Source organism: Epinephelus moara, chromosome 2 (genome assembly GCF_006386435.1).
Source record: "Epinephelus moara isolate mb chromosome 2, YSFRI_EMoa_1.0, whole genome shotgun sequence".
Classification (NCBI taxonomy): domain Eukaryota; kingdom Metazoa; phylum Chordata; class Actinopteri; order Perciformes; family Serranidae; genus Epinephelus; species Epinephelus moara.
The window spans coordinates 41,195,750-41,215,777 of record NC_065507.1 but is presented as its reverse complement, the minus strand read 5'-3'; the positions used below and the strand labels follow the sequence as shown (position 1 = coordinate 41,215,777).

General features: G+C 39.1%; 1 protein-coding gene across 1 annotated transcript; it reads left to right on the top strand.

Moving 5' to 3' along the window:
* Positions 1-7,064: 7,064 nt before the first annotated feature.
* LOC126397513 (galectin-9-like) lies at positions 7,065-18,357 on the top strand. Its single transcript, XM_050056360.1, has 8 exons — positions 7,065-7,223; positions 9,182-9,270; positions 10,205-10,412; positions 11,056-11,175; positions 11,357-11,524; positions 14,097-14,185; positions 16,769-16,925; positions 17,624-18,357. The coding sequence occupies exons 1-8, from the start codon at positions 7,188-7,190 to the stop codon at positions 17,768-17,770; spliced, it is 1,014 nt and encodes a 337-aa protein (XP_049912317.1). The 5' UTR covers positions 7,065-7,187; the 3' UTR covers positions 17,771-18,357.
* Positions 18,358-20,028: the final 1,671 nt, after the last annotated feature.

The following is a 20,028-nucleotide window of genomic DNA, read 5'->3' as shown; positions in this document are numbered from 1 at the left end:
ACACCGTTTGTATAAAACTATGAAAACTATGGCTGGGTCACTGAACTAGAAGCTCAGAGAGGCGTATAGGACTGCGTCTCCGAGTCCTGGTCTCAACTCTGGGTTGTCAGGGATTTGATTTACTAATAAAGTTTCATCAGTGGTCAAACAACACTCAGCCAGCTTCAAACATTGTACCTTATTGAAATCAGGTGTGATTATGATAGCTAATATTGTTTATGACACAGAAACACCATAAAATATCACCAAATAAAGCCATATGAAACGTGAAAGTTATGATCCCACTTTCTAGAAGGTGTATCTCAGCCAAAAATAGTGGTAGGAGTGAGACTCTTACCTTTTATAAAAGATCTAAGGCCCCCTGTGGGCTCTGCATAAGATCGCGAGTAATCCTTTAACTTTTCCCGTTGAAAAACAGCATGACATTACTTGTCACCACTCATCGCGATTTTGGACTTCGTGTGTTTAGGCTGCTCTGGTGTGAAATACATAAGAAATAAAAGAAAAACAATGTTATTTTTGAAAAGACGAGAGCTTCCTGAATCCGACAATACCAAACATCACATGGTTTGATGACGTAGTGCGCCTGGGAGATACCATTTAACAGAGGAGGACGGGGAGCGAGGACGTAGGCGTCCTAGCGGAGTTAGAGAGCGTAGGTTTTTTTTTAATCACCTGAAAATCAGAATTGTTGTCTTTGTGTTACGTTAGAATGAGCCATCTATGTCTGCAAAGGAAGCGGGTCCTCATCTACAGAGATTGCCATGTTGCTCTGCTCTGTGTTTCTATAGCAGTCCAGAATGGACAAACCAAATCCTGGCTCTAGATAAGGTCATTTGCATTTTTGCCTTTTGGTGTTGGCCAACATAGTTGGAAGTCCCTCTGCGACAAGCATCGGAAAAACACAGTTTTTAAAAAGAAATAACAAAAACACAATAAACAGTATTACCCACCGATCAGTGGGTGTTGGCCTCCGTCAAGGTTGTCCCTTGTCACCGATCCTGTTTGTGATTTTCATGGACAGGATCTCGAGGCGCAGCCGGGTGGAGGAAGGAGTCCAGTCTTGGGACCTCAGATGGTGATGTGGTTCTGTTGGCTTCATCACACCGTGACCTCCAGAATGCACTGGGGGGGCCGAGCGTGAAGTGGTCGGGATGAGAGTCAGCACCTCCAAATCTGAGGCCATGGTTCTCTGCCAGAAAGCGGTGGATTGCTCTCTCCGGGTTGGGGGAGAGTTACTGCCTCAAGCGAGGGAGTTCAAGTATCTTGGGGTCTTGTTCACGAGTGAGGGTAGAATGGAGCATGAGATGGATCAGCAGTTTGGTGCAGCTTCTGCAGTGATGCAGGGGCTGCGCCGGTCCGTCGTGGTGAAGAGGGAGCTGAGCCGGAAGGCGAAGCTTTGGATTTACTGGTCCATCTACATCCCAACCTATGGTCATGAGCTCTGGGTAGTGACCAAAGAATGAGATTGCGGATACAAGCAGCAGAAATGAGTTTCCTCTGTGGGGTGGCTGGGCTCAGCCTTAGAGATAGGGTGAGGAGCTCGTACATCTAGAGGGAGCCGCTGCTCCTTCACGTCGAAAGGGGTCAGTTGAGGTGGTTCGGGCATCTGATCAAGATGCCTCCTGGGCACCTCCCACTGGTGATGTCCGGGACACGTCCCACTGGTAGGAGGGCTCGGGGCAGTCCAAGAACATGCTGGAGGAATTAGATATGTCATCTGACCTGGGAACGCCTTGGGGTCCCCCAGGAGGAGCTGGAAAGTGTTGCTGGGGAGAGGGGTGTCTAGGGTGCTTTGCTCGGCCTGCTGCCCCTGCGAGCCTGCCTCGGATAAGCGGATGAAAATGGATGGATGGATGAAACAGTATTATTCAGCATTTTTACCTGTTAAAATAGGCAGGTCAGTTTGTTTTAGAGGAGAAGAAATCTCTGAGGATTATTTAGTTTATGCTCAAAACCTCCTGAAAGTCTGGATCTTAAATTATGAGAGAAATAAGGTAAGCAGACGTTAGCAGGTGCTAGGTTAGAGGCCCTTCTCTGACATGCCAAATAGCATTGTAGAAACACTGATTTGTGACGTGAAAATGCTTTTTTCAGTGATTTTACCAGTTTTAATCACCTTATCCATTTGTTTTGGAGAGGAGAAGACCTCTGTGGATAATTCGTCTCCTGACAAAAACCTCCTTAAAAATGAACACTAAACGATTTCTAACTAGGAAATGTTTCAGCTGATTGCAGTCTGTGATCCTCACCACTAGATGCCATCAAATCCCCCTAAATCTTTCACAATGGACCTTTGAGTTATGGTTTGAATTGTGGGGAATGCAGACTTTTCATATCCATCTTTTGTGCATCATCTCACAAAGACAATGTAACTTTCACAACAATATTAGTGAACAATGATCTCCACTGGTACTAAGTGTCATATGACAACCTGGTCTCATCCTAGAAGTCGTCAAATACTGGTGCTTGGTCAGCAACTTCTGGTGTCAGACACCGATGAAAAAAGCTGTCCTTTCATGTCAACATGATATGTGGGTGGTCGCTGGTCAGGTGTCATGATCAGGTGGTCATGTTTGTTTGTTGTTGAAGGAAAAAAATGTCAATTTACATAGTGTGTTGTAATGACTTAGTACTTTTATTCTGAAAGAGAATTTACACAAACTGTACATTTCTTGTGAAAATAGAAGTGTATTTTGAAAACACACAATGCATGTAGCAGAATGAAGTTGACATGGCGTCTCAGAACATCAATAACAAATGCACCCAGGGTACCTTGCATGTCATACGCAAGCGTGGAAAGTGCATGACCAAACATCAATATGAGACAAGGGCGCATTGAGAATGTGTTGCATATGATTAGTGTTAATTAAATTCAACACTTGATTGGGAGTATGCACTGCAGTGGTTATTTTACCACTTGGGTTTTTATGAAGTAGAAAATATTCTAAAGAACTATTTTATTGATGTCATTTTTCTTTAACCTTTATTTAACCAGGCAAGTACAATTTTTTATTTACAATAGTGACCTAGCAAAAGGCAATGCTTCTTGGGTCAAGGGTGTAGGGGCAAAAAAGAAATGTCAGAGTTTAAAAAGACAGCAGCACACATCCAGACATTTCCAACACACCCACTACTTACATACAGGCACAGCAAACATTATTTGTGACAATAATCATTACATAAATGACATGCAGACCAGCACACATGCATCATAGGCAGGTAGCTAGCAACAACAGCAACGGGTTATACAACAAACAGGATAAGAGTAGGATATACAAACAGTAAGACAAACTGGCAAAACAAAGAAACAAACAAAAAAACAGCAGCAACATGAGAGCAAGCAATTACATGGGACAACTGTAAGCAGCAGGCAGGCAAAGGTTAGGTGATATTTGTGGGTCAGGGAACACTGGGAGAAGGCTCAGAGCCAGACAGAGGCCCAGTGCAAAAAAAATTTCAGCGGAAACAATTCTTCTGCACCAGGCCGCAATTAAGGGGAACATGAATTTGAAATTACGACAATGTTGAAGCAAAGACATACAATTGTCTACCATCTGAAAAATCACTTAAATGGAGCAGTGCACCTTGGAGGTATGGTCTGAATATACTGTACGTTATGGCAAGCCATAGTACGTAACATATTATTGAGGTTACAGTGTATTGTCTCCCGTTTCCCTTAGCCATTAAGCATGTGTTTCTGTGCACTGGGTGTGAGGTTGTCAGTTGCTGTAACTGTGAAAAGTTTGTCTTGCAGGTTACCTCATCCGGAAATGTGGCCGCCAGTGCAGGGAAACCTCACATTTCCTTTTTTTATTAATTGAGTAACGTTTTTATTGACTTTAAAGACAGAGTAAATAAAAACTACATAAAGTTGATACCATCTGAATGTTTTTCCAGCCATTTATTAGTTGGGGGTTGTCTACAAGCCACCAATTGTATTCTCAACAAATATTTGTCGTTCCTTCATCACAGATCATCCAGCTCCATCCGCTCACAAATAAAGAACTTTATTTATCATTGACCAACATTCTACTTACAGTATGTAGCCTACTAAATGTTATGTTGCTTTTCTTCTAGGAATCACGTGGTGAAGCTTGGTGGTTGGTTCAGCTTAAGAATAAATTGATGAAATGAAATAAATTGTTAACTGTTCTTCTAAAATCACTAAATAAAAATTATCAAAAAGAAATAAATTGTTAATTCTTGAGTCTGTTTTCTTTCTACAACTTTGGTACATTTGGAACATTGTGCCTTATTAGGAACTTGATTTGTCAGTGTACAATCTACACAGAATCTTGTGTCAATATTTTTTTCTGACCTTGAAGTAGTCTTCCGGACTAAAACCGGATTTACGGACTAATCTGATAGGATACAGAGTATGCTTAATTTTTCCCGCTGGATTGATATGCATTTTATGTTGATGCCCTTGCACCAAACTAATCTCTTTGGGACTGCTTTATTTGTATTTAATACCCCTGACTCCTGTCATCTTCTCATCCTGTCAGAATTTAAAATTTGTGAATTGGATCTGTGTGTTAAAATTTAAAGCTCAGTAGGAGTTAACCTTTCTGGGGTTTTTTTTTGTTTTGTTTTTATTTTGTCTGAGACAATAAAGAGGAAATGCAAAAAGAAAACACGAGTTAGTAGTTGAATTTGGATGCAGGTCACTGTCTAAATCTGGTGAGTTGGGTGTATACCTCCATGTGCTTATTCACAGTGAAGAGCACAACCTGCACAGTCAACACGAGTCACAGTTAAAACCTCCCATGACAACATCAGCATATTTAATCAGAAAAGTGTTTGCTAAATCAATAAAACTACTACCAAGCCATATGTTTCTGCATTATTTAATATCACTGAGTTATTCACTTAATACAGCATTCTCTCAAATGGGTGGCATATATATATGTATATGTGTGTGTGTGTGTGTGTGTGTGTGTGTGTGTGTGTCTGTCTGTCTGTCTGTCTGTCTGTCTGTCTGTCTGTGTCTGTGTCTGTGTCTGTGTGTCTGTGTTTTTAATTGATTTTGCCTTTATTTAAACAGGTACAATCAATTAAGAACCAATTCCCTTGATGACTTGGCCAAGAGGCATCCAAAATACATTCCACATAAAATGACACATACAGCACAGATAGGCAACAGTGGGCTACAGTATGACAAACACACAGTATGATAGGCCAAGACCTAAGACATGACAAAACACATAGGTAAATAAATAGGTCAGAAATGAATAAATACTGTACAAAAGAAGGGGAATTATTGAATGTTCTTTGTGCAAATGTGATAGTAGAGAGAGAGCTGGTCAGGAGGTTCAGCAGTCACTAAGTTCTGTATGTAACGTTAAACAATTTCGATAATACAAGCACTTAATATAAATGCTAATATAAATGCTAATACAACAAATATGAAATAGAGAACTGAATAGACTGAAATTGGCTAAATGATAGTAAAAAGATACTCCTTTGTAGTTTTTGTCTGATATAATTCTACATTTGCACATATTTTTATACATGACAGCATTTATGTATGTTCAAAATGCGCAATTATGTAGTATGGCGGCAGTAGCTCAGTCCATAGGGACTTGGGTTGGCAACCGGAGGGTCGTCTGTTCGAGTCCCCATCCGGACCAAAATATGGAGCGTGGACTGGTGGCTGGAGAGGTGCCAGTTCACCTCTTGCCTTGAGCAAGGCACCCCAACCGCTCGGGGCGCCTCACCAAGGACAGCCCCCTCACTCTGACATCTCTCCACTTTGTGCATGTATAGGTCCTGTTTGTGCATGTGTGTGTCTTTCAGACCTGTGTGTAATTGACAAGCAAGAGTGAAAACATTGAATTTCTCCTCAGGGGGATTAATAAAGTAAATAAACTAAACTAAAAAGTTTAAAAATAACAATGTAAAAATATTAAAAAGAACAATGTGAAATTTGACCGTGCAGCGAACAGCGAAGCTTCCTAAATTCTGACTTGTCCTGGGTGAAGCAAGGTGATGTAGGCCTACTGGACATGGGCGGGGCTGGACGTTTGACGTTTAAACGGTAAAAAAAAAAAAATGTTCCATTGGTACCATCCACAACTTTTTACAGTGGAAACGGAAAAAATGTGTTACAAACTGACCTGAACCATACTGGACTGCTTGGTGGAAACAAGGCCTTTGTTGTCTTTTTTTCTTCTTGAGAAGCATTTGTTTGTTTTACATATTATTATTATTATTATTATTATTATTATTATTGTTATTATTACACTAAGAATAGCTAACTTGATTGTTTTATGGCATTAAGTCAAGGCCAAGGAACAGGTCTGTCCTGTGTTGCACATGCATATCAGACTAAATCAGGAAATACCACATTTGGATCTGTCTGTCAATAAAAAACACTCCACACCTCTAAAAACTCAACAGCCTACAGACAATAAAGATGATACAATGTGGGGGAAAAGCAACATGGAAGCAAATAACACTCATTGATGCCATTTCTAAAAATTGATGAAAAGACCACTGTACAAATATACAATTTTGAGTTTCATGTGCCCTTGAGTAAAACTTAAAGAGGAGTGTAACTACACTCTGAGGTTGCAACTTAAACTTAAGTAAAGGGTCTGAAGTTTGGGTTAAGTTAACCAGTACAGACATGCAAAAAACATACGGTAGGCCTAGTTCTAAGCGTGTGTTTACAACTAAAATACATCTGGAATTACTTAGTTGTGGATGCTTGGGACAGAGGCAGCTGGCTGAGCTGAAACACGCAACAACTGAGACTGAGGTTTTTCACTGCTTTAGGTTGTATAAGCTGACAGACAGCGGAAGGAACCCACAGCACACACTGATGGCTACAACAGTTGTTTCTGTAAAGTTATAATGAATGAAAAACGAAACCACATCCCTGTTAAAATATTTAAAATGAATCAGCAAACAACAATCTAAAGAGATCGGTCCAGGTATCATTGGATACTTAGTAATTCTCATGTTTGACCCACAGACTGCTGACAGTTTCACCCAGTTAATGCACGCCAGTGTCGTTTCTCTTGCGCCATAAACTGAAGTGATAGGACTGTGGTTATTGAAACACCGCCTACTGCAAGGAAAAACGAAACCTATCAGTAGAATAAAAGCTTGTAAAAGTTTCCCATTTGCAGCAATCACACTTCCTGCAGCTCAGCAACTCTACGCAATTGTTTTTTCGGACAATGGCTTTTCATCAGCAGTCACCGTTCTATAATCCAGTAAGTGGTTGAAACTTGTCTTTACTTTCCTGAAAATATGTAATGATTGATATGAGGGCTGGTCCTGTTCGGGGTTATTTCAGGTCCGTCCCGTTACTCGGAGAACTTACAGTAATAGGCTTGCTGGACCTTTTACGCTTACTCAAGATCTACTCTTCGATTCAATAATGTGTGAATAATTAAACTATCTCAACTTATCATTGCGTTTTCTGCTTGCTCACAGCCTGCTTATAAAAATATCGAATTAGCGAGCAGTATAGTGTACAAAGAAAGAGGCACTCACTGTTAGATATTATTTCCTGCCAGAGGAAAACATGCTGCAGCTTTGGCATGACACGACTGCCTTAGCAGCTGAAGTTAACTGTGTAAACACTTAACTGGTCATGTTTGTCGAATCTACATGCAATATTTATGTGATTTGTTCATTGATATATTGAGACAATAGCCTACGTCAGTGGAAACTTGAGCTGTCACTCATGTGATGACCGAGCAGTAAAACCTTCAGCAGGAAACATAGCAGTTATTTTAGAGCTCCTCTTTAACGTCTAAAATGTGGCTTTCTGTCTCTCTGAACGCATTGACGTCTGCGCGTACATGTGTATGCTACCCTCTGATTGGTGTACAGTAAATATTATGTATTTCGAACCCTAAACCCCCCTCTGAAAAGTACAGGAATACATAATCTGTCAAAAGAATTAAAGAGATTTTACCAAGCGCAAATATTGAATAAATACCTTCATGCTGACAAAGGGACAAACACATTTGTCAAAAGAGCAACATTTGAATCAGGGGCGGATTATGAGACAATGTGCCCCTGAGCACTGATGCAAAGGGCCCCACCACCTTTTCTACAGAAGAGCAAGAGACATATCTTTGTGGTGGTTTTGCATTTGTTTGTTGTCATTATGCATCTTTTTGTGGTTTTGTGTCTTTTTGTGGTTGTTTTGTGTCTCTTCAATGTCATTTTGTGTCTCCTTGTAGTTGTTCTGTGTCTCTTTGTAGTCACCGTGTGTCTCTTTGTGGCTGTTTTGTGTCTCCTTGTGTTGCTTTGTGTCTCCTTATGGTTGTTTTGTGTCTCTTTGTAGTCACTTTGTGTCTCTTTGTGTCTCTTTGTAGTCACTTTGTGTCTCTTTGTTGTTGTTTTGTGTCTCCTTGTGGTTGTTTTGTGTCTCTTTGTAGTCATTCTGTGTCTTTTTGCAGTTCCTTGGCGTCTGTTTGTGGTCTTTTTGTGTCTTTCTGTGGTCATTTTGAGTCTTCCTGGTCGGTTGCCTACTCGGTAATTTGAGTGACACTATGCAAGTGAAGGCCAGGAGGCCCCCCTGACACTCTGGGCCTGTGCCTGGTAGGCCTGTTGAGAAAACTATGAGAATCATGAAACTAATAATGATTCAATAATAACAGTATATAACATAATAATGTAATGATATTAAAACATACAAAAATAAAACCAAATGCAGATATGTGCAAAACATTAAAGATATTTAAAAATAAGAAAAATACAAAGTTGTTTAGGAACATGTAGCATTTAGGAACTGCTGCCATATGGTCTATAAGCAGCAGCTAAGCTGACCAGAGTCATAAGGAGCTCTGTGTATCTGTAACCTGCAATTACCTGCGATTTTATTAACAAAAAGTGGTTGATAACTCAGTATTACACGCTGCAGCATAAGTTAGTTTTTAATGAAAATCTTTATGATGTTCTGTGCACCTAAACAAGAATACAGGTAACCTCATTTAGGCTTAGGCTACTCAATATACAGAAGAACCATGCTGATCCATTTTATCCTGTAGGAAACCTTTACAAATCTCACCATTTCAGGAATACTGTGATGGATTAAAATGGACAGGGGCAACACACACACACTTGATTTACTTTCTTTACTTTGCTAATAATTACATGTATATTAACAGATAAAATGAAAAGCAGCTATTTACCTGTTAAGTCCTGTTCTTTGCAGAGAATCCCCTTCACTGGATCAATCCATGGTGGTCTGCAGGAGGGAAAGTCCATCAACATCAGTGGACGAGTCCTGCCTGGAGCCGATAGGTCAGACTGCTTTTTCCATCATTTCATCTCTTAGCTGTTAGTCCTGACGTTTGGTGGCAGTGAAATACAAAATGTAACATTTCATAAAACATTTTAATAAAACATATAAAAATATATTAATCTGCCAGAAAAATAATTAGCAAGAGAAATATATATATATATATATAGTCCCACTTTTATTATCATCAGTGGTAAACTCTGTATGCTGGGCCACTCTAACATTTCTGCCAATTGAGTAGGCCTAATCTATAACATCTTTCCCAATTAATTGTCTGTGGAGCAGCTCCAGACTTTGTACCTGATGACATCATAGATTTGAAATTTAGCTCTCTAATTTTTAGACTTGGAAGAGAGTCTTCTTCCCCCAGAACATTTGCAACACTGTTGATGAGACAATCCAAAGTCATTAACTCACTTGTTCTGGAGTTTATCACTGTATCATGCAGTCTTCACATGGTGTTTGCTCAGTTGCACATGCATGTGAACAAACCCATGCTTTTGCACACATGTGCTTTCATTATGTATAAATAACAGGGTTCCACTCATGAAAACATTGCTCCATAGTGCCATCAGTGGTCAAAACTCCATAGGTTATCTTAAGAGCATTTGGGACTATTGGGGTCTCCAATCTGCATGTCAAAGTATCCTTGAGCAAGATACTAAACCCCAAATTGCTCCCGATGGCTGTTCCACTGGTGTTTGAGTTTGTTAAAAACTGAGTAGCAGGTGGCCCTGCTAATCAGTGTTTGAATGTGTGTGTGAATGGGTGAATGTGACTGGTCAGATGACTAGAGAGGCACTATAGGAGTGTAGGTCCATTTACCATTTATTCTTTGGATATCTGGCCTTTTGAAGCCATATTTTGGCCTTTATAAAACGAAAAATAATGACAGTTTCTTGTACACCATGAAATGATTATGTATTTTTTCTCCAGGTTCCATGTGAATTTGCAGTGTGGTTCCAGGACCAATGCAGACATCGCTCTCCACATTAACCCACGCTATGACAGCCGCCCTGGTTATGTGGTTGCCAACACCTTTCAGTATGGCAGCTGGGGCACTGAAGAGAGGAAGCACAACTCACCCTTTCCTGCTGGCTCTCCCTTCAGCTTCAGCATCACAGTCTCCCGTGATTCCTACCAGGTCTGTGGGGCCAAAACTACTGACAATCTGAAAATGATCTTCTTAGTTTGGTCTGACTAACATTCTGACAGAGAAATTAAATTCAGGCAGATTTTATTTCACTATTGACAAATCCTATGTCTCTTTGGGGAGTGCACAACAGGTCATTTTGAGGACCATTTTTTTCTTTTGCCTGCAAATAAATATTATTTTGTACAGAAAATATTATCATCAAAGAATATTTTAATTTAAGTGAACAAAAACATAATAACCTCTCAAGTTTCCTTGCATTCTCCCTTAAACTAAGAGTTTGACAATGAGCCACAATTTCTGCCAATCAGAGAACTGGAGTCGTCATTTTCTGAGTTACACTCTTAAAACTGATTGCTCATAGGATTATTTGTTTCTTGGAAAGTGGGGAAGCAATCCAAGATTTTAACTGTATGGAGTAGAATTAGAACACCCTTTTCAGGCTGCTATTTTTTATACAAAAGGTTTTTATTTTAAAAAAAAAAGTGCATTGTATGTCCCCTGTTTGTTTTGTTTGTAGTTTGTCGTCCAATTATAAAGAAATGTCTTTAAAAAACATATATGTGCATGAAAACAATATTTTTCTGTGCTCAGAAATGAGACAGAAATAAAATACCATATTTTCTCTCTCCAGCTGAACGCCAATGGCAGCCACTTCATGGAGTACAGACACCGTATCCCATTTCACCAGGTGGACACCATCTCAGTAGACGGGAAAGTAGAAATTTCCTCCATAGCCTTCCAGGACTCTATGGTGAGGATGCCACTAGAATTAGGAACAGCATTAATTGTGTTTCATGTGCTTAATGTCAGTGCTCTCACTAAAAATAACTCCAAACCTAATAAATAAATCAACATGTAGAGTATATGAAGAGTATTACAGAAAGGTATGTGATATTAAAGTGGTTTCCTTTTGTGTTTGGTTTCTTGGACAGCCGGCATTTCCTGCTCAGCCTGCGTTTCCTTCACATGTAGCCTTTCCAACCCAGGCTGCTTTCCCTTCTTTTCCGGGGTTTCCATCACAGCCTGGATTTCCAGCCCAGCCTGGATTTCCAGCCCAGCCTGGATTTCCAGCCCAGCTTGGATTTCCTCCTGCAATGCCTGTGAGTATCAGGAAGGGTAGAGCCACAGTTCTGCAGACATTTTACAGAGCTGCTCTTGAGCAGCAAAAACCTTATTGGTTAAGTTTAAGGGTTAGATAGCACAACTTTGCAAAACAAACAAATCTCTTTTCCACTTAAACATTGTGCTGCCGACCCATGTAGACAGTTTTGGTTTCATTTGTTGAGATTTAGAGCTATTGTGTCTGATTTCTGCCTCCATTCCAATACAATGGAGGTGAATGGAATTTAATTTATGTAGTAAAATAGGAAATATTTAGATGTAAGATTTTATGCATACTAGTAGTCTGGGTTGGCTTGTTAGCCAGCCAAGTTTTTGAATTTAAATTAGCCATTTCAGCTTATGTTTACATCATAGACTGTATAAAATAATGGATGTTGACACCATGATGTCACCCACTGGACTTTCTGGACTCCCATTTTGAAGCCTTGAGTTTTGCTGTCGCCATCTTAGGTTTTTGTGGAGCCAGAAGAGACCATATTTGAATAAGAGGATGGAGATAAACATGACACTAGCTGCTAGCTTGGTTAGCATGGTGCATTTACAGCTATGGTTAACTATGATGATGTTAATGCAAGTTTTTCGCCAGCAAAAAAAAAAAAAAAAAGGCTTAAAATCATGAAAACAAAATGTGCTTACCATGAAGTGAACTCTGGGACTCCTTAGGGGGTCTTTTCACACAACCAAATGCTAAACAATTTTTTTAGTGACCAAAACATTACTTTAGACTGATGTCACACAGAGAGCTTTGTTTTTTTGCTGTCTCTGTTTGTTGTGTGTTTTAATAACCCAATGATGATTTTGTCCCCCTGTGTTTGCACGTGGGAATGGGATTGGTTGTGGAGAAACGACCACTCCCTATTTAAGATGGCTTCTCATGAACAAAAAACTGTTTGCCTGATGAAGGTCTAGTACCGAAACGTTGCAAATAAATTATATATTACAAGTTAGACAGTGTGCGGGAGTCCTTTTGCAACTTTTTGGTCTTCTCTCTCCAACGCACCTGTATTGTTTAATAGATGTGCGAAGTGTTTCCTTTGTTAGCGACCAAACACATTACAGTACACTTAACTTTCATGAACTGAAAGCATACTGAAATAGCAACAGCTATGGCAACACCTATGCTCTGTAAATCTGGGGCTACACCATGGTGAAGTCAACTAACCAGCATTGTTGTTGTGGTAGTGACTTGGATGGCAACCACTTGTCACTCAAAGCAGTCACACCCCATGTACAGTTGTCGTAAATGTTGAAATTAGCTAGAGACCAAAAATGTTTTTGTACCAGGCTGTAAACATGTTTATTTCTGTTGTAAAGTTGGGCATTTTAACACGGGGGTCTGTGGAGATTGACTCACTCTTGGAGCTAGACTCAAGTAGCAATAAGAGGAACTGCAGTTTTTGGCACTTCTGCCATGGCTTCATTTTTCAGTCCTGGAGGTTACTGCTTGGTTTACATACAGTTAAAAAGCCAATTAGCCCATCGGCTGTCTCTGCATAGCTGTGCCTCAAATTTATACAACAGATTAAATTTGTACAGCACTACATACAGTTATTGTCAAAGTATAGTGTTTTAGTAGTTATTATACAAAATAATCAACAGGAAATTATACAATACATGGAGTAACAGATGTCAATCAAACTGGGACTTTGGATATGTGTGTAACCACTTCCCACAATTTGCTTAGAATAGTAACAGCCATGAGCCACTCCATTTCCTTTATGCATTGCAATATGGGAGATTATTGTTCATTCACATTCAGAAAGCAACAGTTTCTAGAGTGCATACTGTGTGGTTTGAATATAGGCCTACTTAATTTTGTCACTTTCACAGCATCAACACACTACATACTCAAAACCTGCTTAGAATTTGTGTTTGGCATGGATTTGGGACACTGAAGAACACAAGGTCAGGTACCTATAACCCTACAAAGAGCATATGGTTCAAGTTGGCCACACTGGACACTTCTTAGAGACAGGGGAGACATGATATTGCTTAAATATGGAAATAAAAGCACACATTTTAAGAAAGACAAGGCATTCATAGTGTTGCACTCATTGTTCACATTAAAAGTAATAGAAATAGTTGTGTTAAGGATGAAAACAGAGAGAGAGATTCATACCTCAGCCCCTGTCTCTACTCCACAAAGCTGACCGATGAAAGCATGAAGTATGTGACAATTTAGGAATGTTGGTTTTAGAAAGTTACAGAAATTGAAGCTACTGTAATTGACCATCTGACAAGCACTTCTGAAGAAGAAGCATACCTCCTCTAAGAAGGATGCATTTACAAGGCAGCCAGCCAAGAATAAACTTATATTATGCAGTATATTAACACTTCCTGGAGAGGGTGTCAGCAGCACGTGGTACATTCCAGGTTGCATTCCTGCAGAAGCAAACTCTAGAGCATTATACACTGGTGTAAGGTAGATCTTTGAATAAATCTAGCAAATCTATAAATTAACAATACTCTTTGTTAATTTAACTTGATTAAAACAATAATGGATTATGAGTATATTTGTGTAATTAATTTTCCTATTCCATCTCTGTACAGGCTGTTCCATACAAGAGCAGCATCAGTGGTGGACTTAAACATGGCAGGACCATCACTATCCAGGGGACTGTTAAGCCCAATGCCACAAGGTCAGACTTCATCAGCAATTGCTGGATTTCACTTTGAAACCAACATTGTAGAAATCAAACACCATATCACTCTGCCTCGAGACTGAGGACTGTGTCTGCAGAGTAGCTGAGAAAATAAGGAATAAAATTAACCCAGTAAAAGACAGAAATAACAATATAGACTAACAAGAGGTGAAACTGCCTGTTGTAAATTTAGCTAGAATATCAATCGGCACACTCTGCATGACGGAGTCCATTCCTGCTGCCCTTACCTACAGAGACCATATATCTGCCCCTAGACGATACACCTAATAGATTTTACATCTGTGCCCAGACTCTGCATCTACCCATAGAATGTACATTTGGTCCTAGATCATACATCTGCTCGTAGTCCATACATCTGATCCCGGATTGTACAACTGGCCTAAGACTCTACATCTGTGTATAGACTGTACACCTACCCTTAGATTGTACATCTGATCGTAGACCATACATCTGCCTCTAGACCGTACACCTTACACATGATTCTAGATCTGTGCCTAGACTCTACAGCTACCCATATAATGTATATCTGGTCCTAAACTGTACATCTGATGCTAGACCGTACATCTGATCCTGGATTGTACAACTGGCCTACGACTCTACATCTACCCATAGAACATACATCTGGTCCCAGACCATACATCAGCACCTAGACCTTATATTTAGTCTTAGACTCTCCATCTTCCCCATCTAGACCATACAAGTGGCCCTAAACTCTACATCTGCGCACTGACCTTACATCTACCCCTAGACTGTGCCACTGACCCAAAACTCCACATCTGTGACTAGACTCTTCATCTACCCCTAGACTGCATATCTGGTCCCAGACCATAAATCTGTGCATAGACCATACATCTGGTCCTATTGAACTTTTATTTTAAGGTTTACAATGATTATCCCACTGAAAATATAAATTGTCACTTGAAAATAATTAGTTAAGTCCTCAGACTATATCCTTAGTCACAGGACAAGACTAGACAACCATATAGACTTTTATGGGCATGGAATGAATTCCTCTGTGATTGTCTTACTGGATGCTGGTAAGTTATATGATTGGGTTGTAGAGGTCTTAATGTGAAATCCTATATACTGATATCTCAAAATGAACTAAGTAAACTGAACCATCAGAATACTGCTGCAATCTCTATAGAAAAAGGAAGTCACATGAGAATCTAGTCACATGAGATGTGACAATTTCTCCTTAGTTGCAGTAGGAATCACAAGACAGCATGCTGATTTTGTACACTTAGATTCTTATACACGAGCAGTCTCTCTGTAGTTATAACTTATCACATAGTCATGTAGCCAAAGTTTAAGTTTAAGCCTTTTCCTGCATATTGTGAGCTGAAACTATACTGTACAGCAGAGTTCCTCCTTTCACAACACCTTGTGATATGGTATGCACTGTTGAACCTCCTCATTGACTGCAACTTCAGTATGTTGAGTTATGAAGCAAATTAAATACTATCTAGGCTTCAAGACATACATACATACATACAGTACAGATGTCAATACAGACATACAATACATAATGTAGGATGAAGATGGTCTGACATGGTGATGTTTTGTATTTAACCTGCATAAACCTCAGTTGGTGGTAGATGTGGTTAACCCTTCTCATCTCAGGACTGACTGAGTCTGTGCCTTTTGTTCAGTTTTTCTGTGGCAGGGTTTGGTCTCCAAACAGCAGGTGACAGTTGTTTCCTCATTCTAATAACAAGTGTTGCCAGTTTTTCAACTTCTACTAAAGTTACTGCCCAGACAAGGAAATTCTCAGACTCACAGGAGGCATCCCTTCTATGTGTGCAGTTTATAACATGTGTCTGACAAGAGGCCAGTTACTTCAGAAACAAGTATTTTGTTTTGTTCAGGTATTTAATTAGCCAGATTGGCCCAAAGCAGAAATTTCAGTTTGGTTGTTTTATCCATAAACATTTTCTCAACAGATTACAGAAATATATTTTAGGCATAGATAGATTTGCAGTAGGAAACTACACCAGTGCCCCGAGATATGCCAAAGCCCATTAGGCCCAGCAGACATATTTACAGTACATTTCACACAGTTCAAAACAAGCTGTTTAAAGGGCCACTCTGGTGATTTCAAATTACACTTCAATAAAGTTTGGGGATTCACAAGAGACAGTTAGATAAAATAATGGTCAAAATTAAAGCAGCCAAGCTGAAGACATTTTGAATTTTAGTCCCTAGTTTGGACTTCGGGCTTTAAAAGCACTGGATTCTACACTCCCCATAATGCAGCACAACTTAGTGTTTTCATTAGACCCTCCCTACCTGGTAAAACTAACATATTTCCAACTGATGTTTCCACATTGTAATGCAGGTTTTCTGTTAAAAATGCTGCAGTCTAAGATGACTGAATTTCATCATCAGGAACATTTTCTCAGACTTGAAAATGAGGATGTTTCACCAGGGAAGTAATGGTTCCCAGGGCAGGTGACCTGGCCTTTATCTGTAAAATCAGTGCAGTTTAAATCTATGAAAACAGTCATGCAGGAGGTCCAGTGCCATGTTGTTCTCAATGTTTCCTCTGTTTCCTCTCAGGTTTGCTGTGAATCTCAACCATCAATCTGGCATCGCTCTGCATTACAATCCACGTTTCAATGAGAACTGTGTGGTTCGAAACACCAAGCAGTGGGAGCAGTGGGGCACTGAGGAGCGTGGTGGTGGGATGCCCTTCCGTCGGGGACAGCCTTTCACGGTACCACTGCAAACACTTCACTGATTGCACACGTTGACAAGGTGGATGTAGAATGTCCCTGGTATTGGGCCTGTGTTTAACAGTTTGTATACGTCATTGTATCTCCATCACTTGAGTTAAGTGCATCATTAAACAAGCATGTACAGTAGTTCTGAAATTCTGAAATTGAAATGAACATAGTCATTTTGAGAATTCATAATTCTGAGCATAAGGTCACTCATGAATTCAATCTCAAAATTCTGAGCACAAAGTAAAAAAATCTGACTCAATACATTTAGAATTCTGACCTTCTCTTTTGTTCCTCTGCTGTAGGCTAAATGTTACTGTGATGCATACAGTGCATAAATACAATAATGTCCTTAATGCAGAAGCTTTTGTGTTTTTGCTGCTTTCGTTAAGCTGGCAGCATTATTTAACAGATATCTCTAGCAGATATATTGTACCATCTTGAAAGAAGACTATATGAATGTAGTAGTCTTTTTCATCAATATTCCAAGTTTCAGTTAGAGAGACTATATTTTTTGTGCTCCACTGCTTCCCAGACTTGAGCCAGGCATTAAAAATGTCTTAGAGTGCCTATGTATGAGGCCTTGGTGACTCCTAGTGGTAATATAAAAAAAACACAGGTTTGTTAGTTTTACTGTTACCATGGAGGCTATTCAAAATATGTGTTTGCAAAATGCCCTTTTGTCTTTCAGCTGACCATCTGCTGTGAGAATCAGTCCTTCAGGATTGTGGCCAATGGGATGCAGGCACACACCTATAAGCATCGTTTCACTCCCATCCAACACATTACCACCCTGGAGATAGATGGTGACATCACTCTGACCTCTGTGATGGTGTAGAGGTCCAGGACCTGTGGCTGCTCTTGACATCTTACTTGCAGCATGGTTTTCCTGACAACAACCATTGCATTTATTGATAAATTAATGCAGATTGATCACTTTTGGGTATTTACTGAATATTGTATATTTACTTCCTGCATATTCATTCTACAAATTATTATTCTCGTTTTTATATTTTCATACTCCACACACCTCCTGAAAACATATCAGGTCCAGTCAGTTCATGAGAGAGGTTCATTCTGTTTGAATTGAGTAGTCAACATGTAGGAGATAAGGAGACAAGACAAGTTTAGAAAACAAAATAAAAACAAACAGTAATAACTTCTGGATTTCACTGATATCAGACTGAATGCATGAATGCACCTAACAAAGTTAAAATGGCCAATGGTGGATTTGTCAACAGTTCCATCTCTAAAAAATATACAACTGTTGTGCAATACTATTGCGTCTTAATTTTGTAATCATTTAAGTCTGTGAAACATTAAAATTAAAATATATTGTAACAACATGTGTTATGGTTTGATGAAATCTTTTCTGCTGGAACTTGATAGGCAAGAAAATAATAAAACTGATCTGTAAATACCTTATGATGCACTGCAACTTCTTTCAGCAATTTTAATGCAGCTTGTAAGAATGTACTTTACTTTTCAACAGGAGATGAGTTCCTAACCTGTGTGTAATATAACAATCTTGTTTTGTCACTGACTATGTTTATCTTAAACTTAAACTTTATGTTATCTTAAACTCTCTTTGGGGCGAGTTATGACAGCCTAAGATTATATCAGAGGTGGAAAGTAACTAATTACATTTACTCACGTTACTGTAATTGAGTAGTTTTTTGTGTAATTTGTAATTTTTTTCAGTAATTTTTGAAATCTGTAATTCTACTTTTACTTATGTTAATTTTGACTTAAGTATTGTACTTTGCTACATTTGAAATCACATCCGTTACTAAGTAAAAAAAAAAAAGTTTTCGGCTAAATGGAAACCAAAAGGGTGAATCTCGGAAATCTCGCGTGGAATTGACCCAGAACAAGCGGCCGGTGCCGGCGAGTTACTGGTGAGAGAGATGGAGGAGGGTGGGAGTGCTTCGGCAGAAGCACAAGCAGACGCAGTATTGGAATACACAGTATTCTTCCAAATTAGTGTTAGTGTATTTTAATAATCAGAATTTCGCTTCAACAAGCTCTCTCTTTTTTGACAATAGACCTGTTTGCATCCCTGAGAATAATGCCCAACAGTATTGCTCAAAAAGTCGCTCTGTGTATCATCAGTCTAACAGTTGTGTATCAAAATGAATGAGGGCTGCGTAATATTAGACAAAACAAAAACTGCGAGGATTTTGTATACTGCGATATGTATTGCAATATACAGTGTATTGCAATAACTTGAATAGCTCTATTTGGAAAGAAGTCATCATTTGGGATTTGGAAAGGCTGCATTTGCATGAGATATACATTTTACAATCAAACTGTCATGGAAATTGAGAACTTCATAACCTAAAGTATTAACCAGCAAAATAAGTATGGCATATTGCCTTTGACTAATATTATATTGACATGATGAACTTACACTGGAGTCTCACAATGTGACTATTACACAAGAACACAGTGCGATGGTGATGCTCTAATGATATTGTGGAGCCCTAAACTGAATTGAATTCTATGGTTCATCATAGAAAAAAATTCGGATTGGATTTATGGCCCCTGGACCATTTTTGCAATGCATAGGACTAACCCCCATCAAGTTGTTGGAAGTAACTAAGTAACTTGTACTTTAAGTACATTTTAAACGAACTACTTTTTACTTTTACTTTTACTGGAAAAATGGGAGCAAAAACACAAGTGTTGCATTTAATTTTTTGCTCAGTATGTAAACAAGACTCTGTAAGACTGTTCTTAGGCACAGTAGAGCCTTTAGCTTAATGTTAACACATCTTAATTTTAGTGTGGTAGCATTAGCATACTTACCCCGTAACACCCTGCTCAACCATTTGGTAGAGCACATTCTGTGTCACTACATCTTCAAAAATGTGTTAAATTTAACTCAACCAAACCAGCTCTACTGCTCTACTAGTCCTTTTGGTAAAGGTAGTGAACTAAGCTGATGTCATTAAAATTGACTATTTGCTAAAATCTTCTTATCATTCATAGCTGTTGAATGATACATTTAATGATGTCCATAATATATACATATGCTGAAATAATTTCATAAGTATAATATTTTACTGTCTAAAGCCATGCTCAACCAGACGACTG

Coding starts and splice junctions, on each gene's coding strand:
- LOC126397513 (XM_050056360.1), top strand. CDS start 7,188: ATGGCTTTTCATCAGCAGTCACCGTTCTATAATCCA. Junction 9,271..10,204: donor GTCCTGCCTGGAGCCGATAG/GTCAGACTGCTT, acceptor TTTTTTCTCCAG/GTTCCATGTGAATTTGCAGT. Junction 14,186..16,768: donor GTTAAGCCCAATGCCACAAG/GTCAGACTTCAT, acceptor GTTTCCTCTCAG/GTTTGCTGTGAATCTCAACC.